The sequence below is a fragment of the Ornithodoros turicata genome, chromosome 1, assembly GCF_037126465.1.
Source record: "Ornithodoros turicata isolate Travis chromosome 1, ASM3712646v1, whole genome shotgun sequence".
NCBI classification, from domain to species: Eukaryota; Metazoa; Arthropoda; class Arachnida; order Ixodida; family Argasidae; genus Ornithodoros; species Ornithodoros turicata.
The window spans coordinates 69823910-69841943 of record NC_088201.1 but is presented as its reverse complement, the minus strand read 5'-3'; the positions used below and the strand labels follow the sequence as shown (position 1 = coordinate 69841943).

At 43.6% G+C, this 18034-nt stretch overlaps 1 protein-coding gene and 1 long non-coding RNA gene across 2 annotated transcripts; both read right to left on the bottom strand.

The window, feature by feature from the left end:
* Window positions 1-667: 667 nt before the first annotated feature.
* Window positions 668-1989, bottom strand: LOC135400328 (uncharacterized). The gene is made up of 5 exons (XR_010424587.1): window positions 1752-1989; window positions 1190-1237; window positions 1058-1129; window positions 926-997; window positions 668-733 (listed from the first exon to the last, which is right to left on the bottom strand). It is a non-coding gene; the product is annotated as an uncharacterized LOC135400328 (long non-coding RNA).
* A 13889-nt stretch (window positions 1990-15878) lies between these two features.
* On the bottom strand, window positions 15879-16553 carry LOC135367754 (uncharacterized). Its single transcript, XM_064600921.1, has one exon. It carries the CDS (start codon window positions 16551-16553, stop codon window positions 15879-15881), a length of 675 nt encoding a protein of 224 aa, XP_064456991.1.
* Between the last annotated feature and the right edge of the window lie 1481 nt (window positions 16554-18034).

Here is an 18034-nt window from a genome sequence, read left to right as displayed (position 1 = left end):
CCGTTTATTTTCTCAAAGGAAGAACATACGCAGGAACCATGTGCAGCCATCAGTTAGCTCTGGCATCGAAACACTGCAAAGAGAAAGGAAACTGTTACAGAGAGCAGAGCAGTTGACATGCAGTTATGCTCACCGTTTATTTCTTCAAAGGAAGAACATACGAAGGAACCATGTGCACCCATCAGTTAGCTCTGGCATCGAAACACTGCAAAGAGAAAGGAAACTGTTACAGGGAGCAGAGCAATTGACATGCAGTTATGCTCACCGTTTATTTTCTCAAAGGAAGAACATACGAAGGAACCATGTGCAGCCATCAGTTAGCTCTGGCATCGAAACACTGCAAAGAGAAAGGAAACTGTTACAGAGAGCAGAGCAATTGACATGCAGTTATACTCACCGTTTATTTCTTTAAAGGAAGATCATACGAAGGAACCATGTGCACCCATCAGTTAGCTCTGGCATCGAAACACTGCAAAGAGAAAGGAAACTGTTACAGGGAGCAGAGCAATTGACATGCAGTTATGCTCACCGTTTATTTTTTCAAAGGAAGAACATACGAAGGAACCATGTGCACCCGCCAGTTAGCTCTGCCATCGTAACACTGCAATGAGAAAGGAAACTGTTACAGGGAGCAGAGCAATTGACATGCAGTTATGCTCACCGTTTATTTTTTCAAAGGAAGAACATACGAAGGAACCATGTGCACCCATCAGTCAGCTCTGGCATCAAAACACTGCAAAAAGAAAGGAAACTGTTACAGGGAGCAGAGCAATTGACATGCAGTTATGCTCACCGTTTATTTTTTCAAAGGAAGAACATACGAAGGAACCATGTGCACCCGCCAGTTAGCTCTGGCATCGTAACACTGCAATGAGAAAGGAAACTGTTACAGGGAGCAGAGCAATTGACATGCAGTTATGCTCACCGTTTATTTTTTCAAAGGAAGAACATACGAAGGAACCATGTGCACCCATCAGTCAGCTCTGGCATCAAAACACTGCAAAAAGAAAGGAAACTGTTACAGGGAGCAGAGCAATTGACATGCAGTTATGCTCACCGTTTATTTTTTCAAAGGAAGAACATACGAAGGAACCATGTGCACCCACCAGTTAGCTCTGGCATCGAAACACTGCAAAGAGAAAGGAAACTGTTACAGGGAGCAGAGCAATTGACATGCAGTTATGCTCACCGTTTATTTTTTCAAAGGGGACTGCTACCGGGGACTGGAGCTCAGTGTCTGCAAGATGAAAATTAGTATAAGATATACAGCTATGCATGCGAAAGTTGCAATGTAAATAGAAAGAATAAAGGTGCTATTGAGCGCGAAAAATAAGAACGGTGGTAGGGATGTGTGAAGCTCGCAACCATGGGGTGTGATAAACGACCTTAGCAGAAAAAATACCTTTTATTGCGCTACTTCACAATAATATATTCAGGCCGAATAGCCTGACAAACTTGGCTACGTACAGAAGAGAAGTCAACGCCAGACGAAACTTGTCGAGCGAAATCACCGAGAATCAGACCTGCAGTAGCGTCATACAGCACGACGTGAGCGGGTATTTAATCATAACATTTAGATGATATTGCTTCACGAAAAGAAATATAGTCTACCATCGTATCTGCAAGCTACGCTGTCGGTCTCGGTCACAGCGTATTCCGGTCCCGATTTACGGTAACTGTTAAGCTACTTATTCACAATACACGAAACGAATGCGGTGTTGTAAGGTAACAAGCAGTGACAAATGACTTACCTGTCGGCAGCCGTAGACCGGGCATTGGGTACGAGGCGTTCGGACGCTCGAATAGTTCCTACACCAAGAAGCAGAGCAGAAATGTTGCAGGCATCTTCCCTGCCAGCTGTCACTGTTGGAGGACATTCACATGATACATCTTGCGTTTTTAAACAAGAAAAATCCGAACTCATAGTCCAACCCAACCGCTACACAACATGAGCCGTCCGAAACGGACGCTGGCGACTCCGTGGACGCCGGTTCCAGCCGGAACAGTCGCCGCGCTGTCGCCTGTTTGAGCGCTCGCGAACAAATTTGAAAACGGCCAATCATCGGCCAGAAAACGAATTCATCGTCATGGGAACCAATCAGTAATTACTAGCCACCGGATGTCTCCATGACGTTCAATTTATGACGTTTTCTGACGTCCGATGACGTGAAAGGCATGAAGTGCCTTACTTTATCCCGCAAAGGAATGGCGAGTTTCGGGCTAGACCTGTGCGCCGCCGCGCCGCGAGCCGCCATTTCTCTGCGCGCTGACGCCGCAGCTGGCTCCACCCCGGCGCGCTGATATCCCGCGCGCGTTCCGTGTTCCGATCGGTTCCACTGCGGAGCGCGAACCTCAAAGTGGTTTCGCGCGCTTCCGCGAGTATTGAACTGTCATGGCATCAGAGACTGGATCTCCGTTTTTCAAGCGCGTGTCGTTGTTCTCTGTTGATAAGATCCCAAGTTCATTGAAAACGAGCGCGGTGTGGTTGCTCTAGCACCTTAGCACTTAGCTCTTAGCACCTTATTTCTTCTGCGAGGAGTGCCTGATAAACGCAAAACAGAAGGATGGAGATAAGCTGTTCGATAAATGAGTATGTTGGTACATGAAAATCTTCTCATCGTTGCTGAACGAATGCAAAACATTGGTAAAAGGGGACGTGTATAAAACGCTCGAGCTTTGTGGCTCCTATACTGTCATTATTATTGTTGTTGTTTTCATTCATTCGTGGCAGTATTAGGTTGATCCCCATGGGCACAGTGATGGAGGGCAAGGGGGCCGTTGCCCCTCATCCGCTGGCCGGGGTGTTTTTTGTGCATGACAACTATGCCCTCTGTAAAAATTCCCCCTGAGGGTACAACGCGTGTGCAACCATGTCACTGTGCACAGATTACGGGCTTTCACTGCTTGTTCTAGTCAGATGTGATCGAAGTAGATCTCTTCGTGATCAATTTGTTACGGTTAGACATCTTTTTTTTTTTTCAAATAAAAAGTGGAGCCTTTTTATAATGTGGTTTCGACTGTAGTCTACATGGTATACACCTCGCAGGCCACCAGCGCTTGCATACGCGTTTACGCCCTCGCGCCGCTGACGCCGCCGCCGCCGGTCAAAGTGGCATCGGCGCACAGGTCTATTTCGGGCCCTTGGTCCCGCCAGCCCCCACTGCCTCGCAAAATCTGGAGGTTTCGGTTTCACTTCGGAGGGATTTCAGAGGAATTTCAACTTTCGTCAGGTACCCATAAAATTTTTGCTAATACGACCCCAAAACAGGCTCAACGAATGTCAGACGACAAACTGCAGAAGTTTCAGAACGATGTTTTAGAAAGTAGTGTGTTGCACACCTTATGCGGCTTACTCGGGGTTTCTTCGTGCTTCGTGTGCTGGCGTCTGCTCCGGCCAAGCGTCCGATCCTCTCCGTGACGGCGGACGCGTGCTGGTTTTTGGATTTTTCGCGAGTCTGTTTGCTTCTGGGGCACAATATCCCTCCTCACAATAATTGGGGAGCCTTCTAATCCAGAGAAGAAGTCACCATACCGACAGAAGTTCTCCGAGGAGTAGCTTAAACTTGATGAATTCAAAGACTGGCTTGAAGAGGTATCCCAAAGCCCGCATAAAGCAAGGTGTAAGTTCTGCTGTTGCACTCTTACCGCGGAGCGCAAGGACTTGCATGATCATGCCCTAACAGCAAAGCACAGGGAGGCTACATCACTTTTCTCAAGCGCTATGCAACCCAGACTACCTTTCATGCGCAGCTCGAGAGCCGATGCACACTAGAAGGTGCCCTGGCACTATTTGTCGCCTCTCATTGTTCACTTTTGTCCGTCGACCACCTTGGAGAACTGTACAAGCATAAAATCTCCGACAGTCTGGCTGCAGCAGGAGTAAAGCTTCACAGAACGAAATGCACTGCCATGTTGCAGAATATCATCTCTCCACACTTTGCCAAAGAACTGAGAGATGATATCGGTGAGGGGAAGTACAGTCTTCTTCACGGACATAACTCTGACGAAGTTGCTCGGTATTGTAGTAATATACTTCAGCCAAAACAGAAGCAGCCTTGTGTCCACATTTCTGGCTCTGGAAAGGCTCGAAGAATGCAACGCACAAGGCATTGTGGATGCCGTGAAAAATGCTCTGCGCAAGTTTTCGCGTAACTTAAAGAATCTGGAAGGAATTGGCACTGATAATGCAAGCGTGATGACGGGCATCAACAACGGTGTCTACGCAAAGATGAAGGAAGAGGTGCCGAACTTGGTCCTGATCAGGTGTGTCTGCCACTCTACAGCTGGCTGTCTCTTGTGCGACGAGAGAAAGTCTGCCGAGAAGTTTAGAGCACCTCGTGAGCGAAACCTACAACTGGTTTGCAAGATCAAGTGCACGTCAGGCAACAAACGAGAGGATTTATAAATGCCTTAATGACGGCCAGGAACCACTAAAGCTTGTGCAAACAAGTGACACGAGATGGCTCTCCATTGAGACTGCTATTTCGCGAATTCTCGACCAGTGGACTGAGCTTCAGTTGCACTTTGAGGTGACTCGTCTCGTCGAGAAATGTTACGCGGCTGAGGTTCTTTACACCATGTACAAGGACGAGACGAACAGGGCGTACTTGTTGTTCCTCAGGCCTATACTGGCCGACGTTCAGAGAGTCATCAAGTCTTTCCAGGCAGACACGGCTGACCCTTTGAGGCTGTTAACTGACCTCGTGACGTTGCTTAGATCGCTCGCTCAGAAGGTGCTTCTTCCGACATGACGCGTGGATGTTCTGACTACAAACATCGACAGCTATCTGGATCCAAAGCCGTACCGTGGCTACAGCTTCGGGAAGAAAATGGGCGAGCTTCGAGAAAAGGGTCTACGTATTGACGAGGGTGGCATTCGCGATAGATGTGTTGAGTTCGTCAAATGTCTCATTAGGCAGCTGCAACAAAGGATTCCGGAAAACGCCAGCGTCCTTGAGACGGTCAGCCTGTTGTCGCCTTCAAAAAATCTCCGAGCAGTCAAAGATTCTCTTGTCCCGATCATGGAGCAGAGAGGCTTGAACGACAGCACTATAACCCGTATAGACTTCCAGTGGAATAACCTGACACTTGTACAGTGGACGAACACCACTGACACTGTGAAATTCTGGAGCAAAGTGGACAAATACAGGGACGCCACAGGGGAAAATCCGTACAAGGAGCTAGCGGACTTTGCAATCCGCCTTCAAGTTCTGCCATGTTCGAACGCCGAGGTTGAGAGGTTGTTTAGTGCAATGAACACCGTGAAAAACAAAATGCGAAACCGAATGGGACTCGGGGTATTAAACGCCATACTGAGCGTCCGTGCTGGACTTAAAAGAAACAAAAAGTGCTGTCGTGACTATGAACTGCCCGAAAACGTGCTGCGCTCCATTGGCACCATAACCGCATACACCCCAGCTGGCAGTGCGTCGGAGCCACGTACGTCTGCAAGCACTTCGCAAGCTCACAAAGATCTTCCCGACGACATCATGCAGTGCGTTCTGCCAGACTTCTAGACTCGATCCCCACTCTACTTACTGCCCTACTCTATTTTTATTTTCTGACTACTCTCACCTCAACTCGAGTCGGGGCGTTGCTCGGTAAAGGACATGCCTGCGTATACAAAACCTGTGACATCTTGTTCCGCGCAAGTGAATATATCAGTATATCATCAATATCTAATTATTTCACTGAAAATACGCGATATTTTTAGAAATGGGTGTTTCTGTCCAGATTCTAGAGGGTTTTGTGGTTGACTTGGAGGGAGCGCCGAAAAAAGTTGGCGACACTGACGCCGGGTCGGCGGTGTCTTTCGTTGGGACGCAAGTGCGTTCGCCGTTCGCCGTCTTATCCGTGTATTATGGTGTCTTTGATCGTGTTGTACTGTTTCTCGACACAAGCATCGGTCTACGAACAGCCAATCGGATTTCAAACTGAAGTGTTGTCGTGAATTCTGGCTCGATGAACATGTTCGAGCGCCGTCAGATCAGCATAGCGGTGACAAGAAAATAGGATTCATGAAGCAGCCGCATTTTATGTTTGACGTGTAGCAGGCAAGGACATGATGATCAAGAGATTGTGCGCAAGTATGTGACAGTTGTTCCGTTGCTGGGAATAAGCTGTGTCGATACGCGTGATTTGCAAGTTTGAACTTTGTTCCAGTGTGCTAGGAAGCGCTACGCAATGGACTCAGTACGCTCAGTGTATGTATATGCCTCAACCCACCGATTGTGTCAGTATAATGACTCAAATAAATTTCTGTTCATTACGACACTTTTCACAGTTGTTTGGGAATCACGGAATAACTTTACGGCGTGCATAAAAAAGCTAGTAGACGTAGAGGTCAGGGGTAGCCGGTACAAGCCAGTATGGAAAGCAGAAGTCACCAACAGCCAGAACCGATCGGGCTGCGAGCCAGACGGAAAGACTTCTGATTGGAGGATTGAAAGAGCAATCACTGCATTCTCATTGGTCGTGTGCCCAGTGTTGTGTGAATTTACCTATACTATGGGCTCTATGGGGAGTTGGTGAGAGCTGGTTCCGCTTCCGGCGGTTGCGAATGACGGCAATGCCACATACTTGGCTTGGCCTTGCCTCCGCATTGAAGTTTTTAGTCGGCGCATGATGATGGCGCTAGCTTCCTCAGCACACCACAGCTGCAGCCCTTCCTTACCCAGGCAGCACACCGATGTTGGGCTGACAGCGGCCCAGTGTTCGTTTGGCGACACCCATCATGTCGGCCCAACATCCGTTTTGAAACATCACCCGAGGTCGGGCTTTCATCACAGCTGTACACGGGGCCGATGTCACAGTGAGGCAGTGGGCCGATGTCAGTTGTGGATGAGCGACCGATGGCGGGCCGATACCTCTGTGATCCTGGCTCTCGGAGGATCCTCTGCCTTTTGCCGCAGTTTGGGACGGCACGCGACTAACCAGTGGATGTGGACTATGCACTACGTATAATTTGTAAGATGTACCAGAAGTGTGTGAGTTACCTGTGCTCAAATTGTTTATCCCAAGCAGCACCCCGATGTGCTCCTGCCGACACCCCCGATATCGGCCCAACATACACTTTGCAACACCGCCCAGAGTTGGGCAGATATCGGGATATATCGGGATCTATCGGGCAGATATACATTGAGCCGACATTGCCAACTTGTGTCGTACATCAGTCACAAGTTGGCAGTGTCGGGGATATGTTGGGCCGACATGCCCAACTTGCTGCTGATATCGGCCCGATGTCGTGTGCTGCCTGGGTACCAGTCCCGGCCGACACTGACAGGCACATGGTCGTCAAACAGCTAGTTGAGGTGCGTCATCCTGGCATACAGAACATCATGCAGAATCACCGACCCACGTCCACCACGAACGATCCCACCCACGAAAGGTCTTCCCCGTGGTATGCAGACAATGCTCCATCGATTACGCACGGGATCTGCGTTCACGAACTCGCAACTGTTCAAGATCGGCTCCAGGGAGACTCCAGTTGTGGACACTGTAATCATCCGGAGACTATCGCGCATATCCTGACAGAATGCCGTGCATACCATACTATGCGGGAAACTCATCTTCCCCACGCCAGGCCTGGCATACTGACGGACGTCCTCTTCCCCGAAGGTTGTTGTGCGGAACGACTTTCAAAAACTCGCGGCCTCGTGCGCTTTCTTCAAGAAAGGGGCCTAGCGGAAAGACCACTCTAGTGCACCTCTCACCTACAGTGTGCCTCCGTCCATCGGTCATCCTGCCTCTGCATCATTTTGAAGTCCTCAACTCCCCTCTCCCACTTTCCTTTTTTTTTTTTTGCTATAGTCGTGACGATGCCCACTTGAGTGCGGCCAACAGAGAAATAATAGCTAATCAATCTATCAAAAGGCGAAATATCACAATATAGCACAGGATTAACGCTGAAGAACAGAGGAACACGCGGCGACAAGTAAACAACAACAGAGGAAAATAATCTATCATTGAACCATCATAAAATCGACCAATATACAATTTTCATTCTAACAAACACTACGAACCTTGATGGAGGTATCCAAGACGTAGAAAATATGCACTGTTTTCATCTCAGTTTTCACTCTTTTCCTCAAAGCCGGGAGACTTTATGTCTTTACCTATATGACCAAGCTCTCATGCTTTATCACTCAAAGGGTTAGGGGCTATATTACTTCGTCCAGCAAACGGGGCACTCTAGAGGTCAGATAAGAGAGTTCAAAGGCGATATATTTTATTGTGCAGCGCAAATAGATGTCGATATGACTCGCGGGGATCACTATATTTTCGGGGATCTTTGGGGGGATCACTATCTGCGTTTTACAACGTTATGAGCTAAAGACTTATAAAATTAAAGTGTGGCCTTTCCATTTGTAGTGCCCGGATGCTATGACACTAAAATAATGTGATAGTTTTTCTGTATGGCTACAGGAAATCTCGAGTATATTTTGTGAATTGGATCTACGTTTATGTGTGACCTGCGCTGATCTGCTTATTATAATTAATATAACATATCTTCCATTGTGTTTATGCATAACGCTCATCATATATACTGGTTAATCATTTCTGATGGCGGTTGTGTGATCCGTTTCTCCCAAAATCTGATTGCCACTTGGAAATTACTTCATATACGTTTGTGTGTTGTGTGTTAGGAAGATTACGTGATCAGAAATGAAGACTTCGCCTGCACATCATGCTTGTAAAATCCTCCATTTGCATCGCGGCATTTGATAATAGATTCGCTTTTCGCGAAGGCTTCGTATTATCTCGCAGGCACTGCCCAAGCAGCACAATGTACTGAAAGTCGAGTGCAATGGGGGTGGCCGGTATGTGTCTTATCAGTGTTCTTTAGTTTCACGAGTGTGTTCAAGGCGTTCCACCTACCCGTCCACCCCTATTGCACTCGACTTTGAGTGCATTGTGCTGCTTGGGTGAACGCGAATGCGATTGTAAAAGTCGATGACACTGTGTCGCGAACGCTTTGACTTATCCCGCCGCAATCAGTTATCTTGCCTTATTTCCCGTTTTGCCCTATCTTGAACGGCTCATTTTTCCTATCCAGTCATACAAACGGACAACTGTGTTGACGAAAATATCTATTTATTTATTCCGCACTCCAATCGGGTTGCTTGTCAAAGACGCATTTTCTTCTTCTTTTACTATACGTCTGGGCTAGTGCAATTGATTGAGAAATATACATGCACTGTGGAATTTAATTCATGAAATATGATAAGTTTTCACAAGAGATTAGTGATCCTTTTTTGTAATCATAGACTGATGTATCATGCCTCTAAATTCTATCCTTCGGATGTTGAACTTGTACAGAGTGCAGTCGGGTAAAACCTATTTGATGGTCAGGTCTCATTCCATATGAGAATTCTTACACACAGTGTGGAATATTCGTCTCCTTAGCAATCTTCAATCTAATCATAAGCTGTTTTCGTTGCGATGCGTAGAATACATTACAATGATGACAAAGAATACAATTATTATTTCAATTATATGCTTGTTTATTCCGATAAATTACAACTCTATTCCAAACTATTCCAAGTTTTCGTTTGTTGTCTTGATTCATGAATTCCGAAGACACCAAGTAGTTTATTCTGATTATTGGGCGCTTGAATCCAGTGTTGATTAACGCAGGTGATATGTTGTCGCCGTGTTTGTATTGCTTCAACAACTTGCACTTTGTCGCGATGAACTTGCACAGTCTCTTATTGATGTTTCCTTTCTTTGTATCAAGATTCTTGAATGGCGTACAAGAGAGTATTAGATGAAAATCGTCCGGTAGTCCACCGCAATTGATATATTTGTTGAGTTTCAGTAAGTGATGACACGTCAGACCTTGCACGACAATGTTGAACTTCTGTTCATTCGACATCACTGACTGGTAGAATAAAATAATTGCGTTGCCGTGGAACGTGGAACATATCATGTGATAAGATTTTATGTGCTTTCCATCTCAGATATGTGTAATTTCAACAAATCCGGAATGAACCGTGCGATATGGACCGTTTCTATATGATAATTTGATCTGACTGCTTTCTTGATGAACGCAATGCCCATTGCAATGATTACAATTACATCTGGTCTAGTGTATTTCAATTCTTCGTTAGCAAATGTCAAAAACTCCGCCATCAATCCCAGTGGCCCTTCCGACGTTGATGTGCAGATATTTTTATAAGTATTGTAGATTCGGCATATAAATTCTTGCATCTTCAGTTCTGTAGTTTGTACCATATCTCCGAATACGACCATGTCTAGGACGTATTGAAATGCAGCGATAATGGAGATAATGGATAATGTAGCTTTTCGAAGCAGTGTTTTATCACATCTTCCCATGACTTAGGGTAGCGAGCACAAAATCTGTCCATCTTTTCAATGTAGAACAATTGTCTCTTCTGTTTTCAAGTGCGCGTCTACACTTCTACACAGTACACAGTCTACACAGTAAAAGCATATCTATGCTCATTTTATTGATTAATTTTTTTAGAATGTTATTAATATCCACATCCCATGAGAATTATGGAAATTGATTTACAAAAAGATGTGATGAGTAAGAAAAAATGTGCGCTTTCAATGATTCTATGTACAAGGCCATACTAGAGCCCGTCCCTCCATAACTTGATGTTGGTGTTGTGGGAGTCGTCGGGTTTCATCACACGTTATCGCTTGAATCCACTAGTTGATCATGTTTATTCATTGAAAATGACAAGTTTCTGTACAGATTCTACGGTGTGTATTCACGCTACTTGCTTCGAAATTATTTGTCTGAATTAATTATTGTTTTGTTTCAGGTTCGACTGATATTCTATGAGTTGGACATCATGTATGCATGATGTATTAATTGTGTCGTATTTGTTTCAGTACAAGACCATACTAGAGCCCGTCCCTCCCTAACTTGATGTTGGTGTTGGGGGTCGTCGGGCTTCATTACACTTTATCGCTTGAATTCACTAGTTGATCATGTTTATTCATTGGAAATGACAAGTTTCTGTACAGATTCTACGGTGTAATCACGCTTCTTGCTTAGAAATGATTTGTCTGAATAAAATAATGTTTTATTTCAGGTTCGACTGATATTCTATGAGTTGGACATTATGTATGCATGATGTATTAATTCTGTCGTATTTGTTTCAATTGTTCACTCGATTGAGATAAGTAAAAATAATCTCTGAGTTGGGAATGCCTCATATTCTGAGTTGTGTTTCACATTTGATTTTTCTGTGTGGTTCATTAGAAATTTCTGTTGCAAGATATTACAAAAATTGATGTAATTAAATTTGTTTCTCATTTCTGATTGAGTATTGTTGCTACCATTTAATAATTTGGACTTTCTCTACATGTTCAATAAGAATATCGCATCTGTACAAACTTAGTCGACTTGTCAACCGCTTTGACGAAAGATTTCCGGGTGCGAAAAGATAGTGATCCCCGCGAGTCATATCGACATCTATTTGCGCTGCACAATAAAATATATCGCCTTTGAACTCTCTTATCTGACCTCTAGAGCGCCCTGTTTGCTGGACGAAATAATATAACTCCTAACCCTTTGAGTGATAAAGCATGAGAGCTTGGTCATATAGGTAAAGACATAAAGTCTCCCGGCTTTGAGGAAAAGAGTGAAAACTGAGATGAAAACAGTGCATATTTTCTACGTCTTGGATACCTCCATCAAGGTTCGTAGTGTTTGTTAGAATGAAAATTGTATATTGGTCGATTTTATGACGGTTCAATGATATATTATTTTCCTCTGTTGTTGTTTACGTGTCGCCGCGTGTTCCTCTGTTCTTCAGCGTTAAGCCTGTGCTATATTGTAATATTTCGCCTTTGGATAGATTGATTAGCTATTATTTCTCTATGTGTTGAATGGTGCGCAGGTTCGGCTCCCTATTAACTGTAGCTGTTGATTGTGTTGTTTCTCGTTATTTCCTTACGTCTATGCTGTTCACTTAATAAGAAATTAAAAGTTGAGTAATGTTGGAATATGAAACTGAGATTCGTTATTGCGCTCGAAATGTTATGACAGATATTGACGCTATTGCAATGATGGTTCCCACGTATAGGAATATTAGACTTTTTATAATACAATTTGTAATTTGATTGTCATCATATTGATTAAGAATATCTTCTTTGTAGTAGTATAGATTTTATTTCCTCTTGCATTCTTGTCGTTTGTGTTCCGTGGTCTTCCATACATCTATCGGCACCCGTCTTCAACAAATCAGGGCAGATATCATTAGTTCTGTTTGTTGGCTAGGAGCGTGCTATGTGGTGAAGTTCATTTTTAACATGTCTATTTTCTGATGAGTTTGATTTTTTCTTCTGATTTTCTGAATGATAAATTACTCTGTTGTTTTGATTAGGAATATCTTCTTTGTAGTGGTATAGATTTTATTTCTTCTTCTGTTCGTGTCGTTCGTGTTCCGTGGTCTTCCATACATCTATTGGCACCCGTCTTCAACAAATCGGGGCAGATATCATTAGTTCTGTTTGTTGGCTAGGAGCGTGCTATGTGGTGAAGTTCATTTTTAACATGTCTGTTTTCTGATGAGTTTGATTTTTTCTTCTGATTTTCTGAATGATAAATTACTCTGTTGTTTTGATTAGGAATATCTTCTTTTTATTTATTTATTTATTTATCATTTACCATCAGAACGATAGGGGAGCCGAGACAAAAAGCTGGAAGCTTGAGAAACGTCTCGGCCCCCTTACAATCAGGGCATCTGGACAAGACATGCAAGACTTATACAAACTCCAAAGAAAAAAACGATCAAGACATAATTTACAAATTCACGCTTACCACAATTGACAGTACCACAGTGCTTACAGTAGTACCGCAGTTAAAACAATACAATAATTACTGATATCAAAAGCACATGATATATGCAACAAATAGGCAATCAGGATTGCAGATGCAACGCGTGCAGTTAGGAGTAAATATGCAAATAGAACAGCTTAATATCAGGTTCAAAGGTAATGTTTCCAGAACAGCCTTAGAATTAGAACAACCTAATATCAGTTTCAAAAAGTAATGTTTTCAGCTTTCTGAAGGACACGCTACAGATGTCAATACTATGTAGATGAAGGGCATTCAAAAGACGAGGGACTGTTACCTGTAATCTCTGTAGTCCATAACCAGAACGTGAGAATGGCACAGAGTAGATGTCCGAGTTACGAAAGGCGTAAGATTTCTTATTTTTTGTGACTTGTGATAGCGTGGCCAAGTCGTTTGGGTTCCTCTTGGAGTGTTTATATGAAAGAGCAAGGCGATACGTATATTGTTGAAAGATCGGTAGGATATGGTGTTTGCGAAAAAGGGGCTTTGTTGTAATGTCACATGGGGCTCCTTCGATGATACGGATGGCCCTCTTTTGCAGAATGTGAAGACGTTGAAGAGACGTCTTAGATGCTGATCCCCATACGAGGTTGCAATAACTTAGTCTGGATTGAATAAGAGAGTGATATAGTAGTCGCTTATAGGAGGTGGGGAGGAAGAATTTGTTTTTGTGCAGCAGGCTAAGAGTCTTACTGATTTGGGATGCAATGGAAGAGATGTGATTGTGCCACAGTAACGTGGTCAAATATGACTCCAAGGATTTTAATGCTTTGAGCGAGCTTAACTTTTGAGTGTCCAACGACAATATCCTTGTTGGGTACAATGTGTGAGCCACGTTGTGTGAAGAGACTCGACAACGTCTTTTCGGTATTGATTGTGAGTTGGTTCTGTGATGCCCAGCTGGTTACGTTTCTTAGGACTTCGTTGGTTTCCGCAGCTACTTCATCGAATGTTTTCCCGCTGACTAAGAGTGATACATCATCTGCGTACAAAACTATATTTGGGTGTAATGTGGCGATGTCATTTATGTACAGCAGAAACAGCAGAGGACCAAGTATGCTGCCCTGTGGCACTCCTGCTTTGATATGTAGGGAGCGCGATACATTCTGATGGTCTAGTGAAACGAACTGACAGCGATCCGAGAGATACGACTTGAAGAACGATAAGGCCATACCACGAATACCGTAATGACTTAGAAAGCACTGCATGGTTTAGTGTATCAAATGCCTTGGAAAAATCTATGTATACACCCAGCACAACATTTTTCGCTTCGAAGTTATTTAGGATAGCCTCTTTCTGTCTAATGAGAGCAAGTTCTGTAGACTTATTTTGCCTAAACCCGTACTGCCTTGACGAAAGAACTTGGTGTTTTTCTAGGTAGCAAAGAAGCCTCTTATAGACAACTCTTTCCAAGACCTTCGAGAAGTATGGCAGAACAGAAATTGGTCTGTAGTTTGACAGGACATTGCGGTCACCTTTTTTAAAAATTGGTAAAACTCTCGCTATTTTCATGTTTGTCGGGAACACACCATGTGAGATACAGAGATTACAGATATGTGAGAGTACGGGTGAAATAAATCGGGACACATGCTTGAGGCTTCGCACATCTAACCCGAAAGCGTCTAGGGAAGTACTAGTTTTCAAAGACAAGATAATGGAAGACACTTCCTCAGCATCCGTTGGATGCAGAAAACAGGAAAAAGTTGGTGTTTGATCATAGAACACTGGTGTATCTCCTGTACCCACGCCCACGGACCGTATAAAATGTTCATTAAACGCCATAGCGAGATGACTGCCGCTTACTTCTGTCCCACCGATTGTAAGTGTGGAGAGGGGCGGACTGGGAACATGCCTTTCTAGCAAGGAGTTCAAATTTCTCCATAGCGCCTTGGTATCTCTAGTGTTCAGCTGGGCATGAATGTATGCAAGTTTGCTTGAACGGGGCACGGAGGTGACCTTGTTCCTACAATCTTTGTACACCAGCCAATTTGCCTCAGCACGGTTTTTCAGGAATTGAGCGAAGACCTTATTGCGTTTTTTGATCATCCGAAGGTGTGACGGTAATATCCAAGGTTTTCGCACCCGTTTATGCATCCTGAAATCACGGACTGGAAAACACTGATCATGCGCCTCCTGATATTTACTTAGTAATGTATCAAATGCTACATCAGGGTTCGTACACGTCATCACCGTACCCCAATCGATATGAATAATAGCTTGCTCAAATGAAGTCAGTCCTGCGTCTGTTATGGCCTTCTTGTTAAGAACAGTATTAGTTTTGCTACGTTTCTCATTTGTATCCATGGGCAGAAATGTTGGGAAATGATCGCTTAGATCAGTTTGTATTGTTCCGGCGACTATGGTCGAAAGATTGCAGTTTGTTACCATGAGGTCAATTAATGTGGAAGAGTTTTGTGTTACCCGAGTTGGTGAACGAATGACGTTCATAAAGCCATAACTCTCAAGTAGATCGTTCAGACCGTGACTAGAACGAGAATCTGTGAGCAGATCTATGTTGAAATCTCCGCATATCACAGCATTCAACTTGTTATCAGATGAGTATGATAACAAGCGTTCCAAACAGTCAAAAAAGATTTGGAAGCTTCCTTGTGGGGGACGATATAAAGCTGCGTACAAGAACTTCCCACTTTCGACTGGTAACAATTCGCAATGTGGTGTGGAACACATTAATTCCTGAACTACCGAGCCATCAGCAAGATCACTTGACAAAAGGATTTCGACGACGCCTCCTCGCTTATCTGTGCGATTGAGTGAGAAACAAGAGTAGCCTGGCTGGTTATAGCTGGGGTCGTCAGCAGTAAACCAGGTTTCAGAAAACATGAGAACGTCAAAGGAAAACCCGACGGCTAGAAAGGCATCAACGTCATCATGTTTGTTTCGTAGTGACTGAGCATTTAAATGTAAACACGATAAAGTATGTGGTCCGCGTGTAGTATTCAGCAGGTGGAGCGCATTCTGTGCTGTGTACGCACAGCTCATGCAAGAATATAGGCCTTCTGACGTAAACAGCAAAGTTTATTCGCGGTTAAACGAGGTTGTTAAGGTCCACGGTGGAGCTTACACGGATGGGTTTTTCAGATTCGTCCTTTCTTACATATATGGCACCGTACTTATGCCATACAAATTTGTAGTGCAAGTACTTGGCGCGCATTCGAGCGTCGTAGAACAGTTTTCGATTAGATGCGGTCAAGTTCTCGTTAACATATATGTTTTGGTTGTCAATTTTATGGATTCGAGGCTTGCTTCTGTTGGCCAGCCAACGTTCACAAATGGATCTGTTCGTGAACCGGACGATTACTGCGGTGATTTTTCCCGGTTTGAACGGTAGCCTGTGAATTGCCTCGATGCTGTTGGTGTCTGGCTGAGGCACATTCAGAACTGCAACTTCGCTTAGTTTGTCTAAGAGACTCTCCTTCGGGGCATAAGGAATACCATGGATTTCAAGATTATTCCTCCGGCCATATTGCTCAAGGTCGTTTAGATCCCGTTTTACGCTTTCCAGCGCGCTCAGTTGAACGGCACTGTGTTCAATCTTGTCTACACGCTTTCGAAGGGCGCCTATTTCCTGTTTCTGATGGGAAAGTTCGGAGAGTACTTGGTCATATTCGTCAGACATTACTTGAAGCGAGCTCTCCATTTGAACAAGTGTTTCGCTCATGGCACACACTTTATCTTTCAGCGGCACGAGGTCTTGGAGCATGTTGAATATTTTATCTAGTTTGTTACTGTCGTTATCTGAAGAGACCTGTTTCTTCGCCTTTGCGGTCCCGCTCTTGCAGCTCTGACACGTCCAGTTGCTACGGTTTGTACGAACGCCTGAGCACTCGATGTGGAAAGGAGCGTGGCATTCTTGACAGAAGATCACTGTGTCTCACGTGGTAAACAGAATGCCGCAACTTTCACATGTATCAGCATAACATGACATATTGATACAGATCTAAAGTGGCTTGCAGTCAGCGGCGTGAAGCCGAGTACAAGAGAAAAGCAGTGAGTGTAGAGGCCCACCTGTAACATACAGACAAGTCAGTTCAACATGTCATGCAGCTGCCGCTGACTGCAAAGATGAATTTGCGGTGTCCGGGCTCTTATAGGCACGTTGCTGGTGTAGTTCATAGTGCATAGTAGTGGTATAGATTTTATTTGTTCTTCTGTTCGTGTCGTTCGTGTTCCGTGGTCTTCCATACATCTATTGGCACCCGTATTCAACAAATCGGGGCAGATATCATTAGTTCTGTTTGTTGGCTAGGAGCGTGCTATGTGGTGAAGTTCATTTTTAACATGTCTATTTTCTGATGAGTTTGATTTTTTCTTCTGATTTTCTGAATGATAGATTACTCTGTTGTTTTGATTAGGAATATCTTATTTGTAGTGGTATAGATTTTATTTCTTCTTGTGTTCGTGTCCCATAGTCTTCAGGGTCTCTGCTGTTCACAGTTAATTACATACAACTATCAGAACTTCCCGCTATTGCACTGATGGTTCTCACGTATAGGAATATTAGACTTTTTATAACACAACTTATAATTTTGTTTATAATCATATTGATTAAGAATATCTTCTTTGATTAAATGTGGTGATCGTTTCTCGTTTTGATATGGTGTAGCTATTATTTCCCTACATGTTGGATGATTGGTTCTATATTAATGCTATGTGTCGATTCGAATTATTTCCTTATGACTGCGACTTTCTATGACTTCAATAGAAATTGATTAATTAAGTTTGTGTCATATTGGAATATTAAACTTAGCTTCGATATTGTGCTTGAAATTACTTAACATCTATCAGGTTCTCACATATCTCAGACTTTTTATAACAAAACTTGTAATTTTGATTGTAATCGCATTGATTAAGAACATCTTCTTTGATTAAATGTGCTATCTCTTCTGATTCATTGAAAATTTGTGTGTATGATTACAGTTAATAAACAATATTGTGTTTGATCTGTGATACCTATTCAATGCTATTGTATCGTACCTGTAATAAGTATATTCTTTGTTACGTGTATTGTGTTTCTTCTGCATCAGGTTTCTTGGCTGGGTTTTTCTCCTTCACACAGAGTCATATCATAATTTCTGACACTAATGACTTTGATAAATATATTTTCACTTATACTTTTGTGTATGGCCATCCTTTGCGTGTAAACAGCCTACTGCACACCTGTTGTAGCTGAAAAAAAAACGA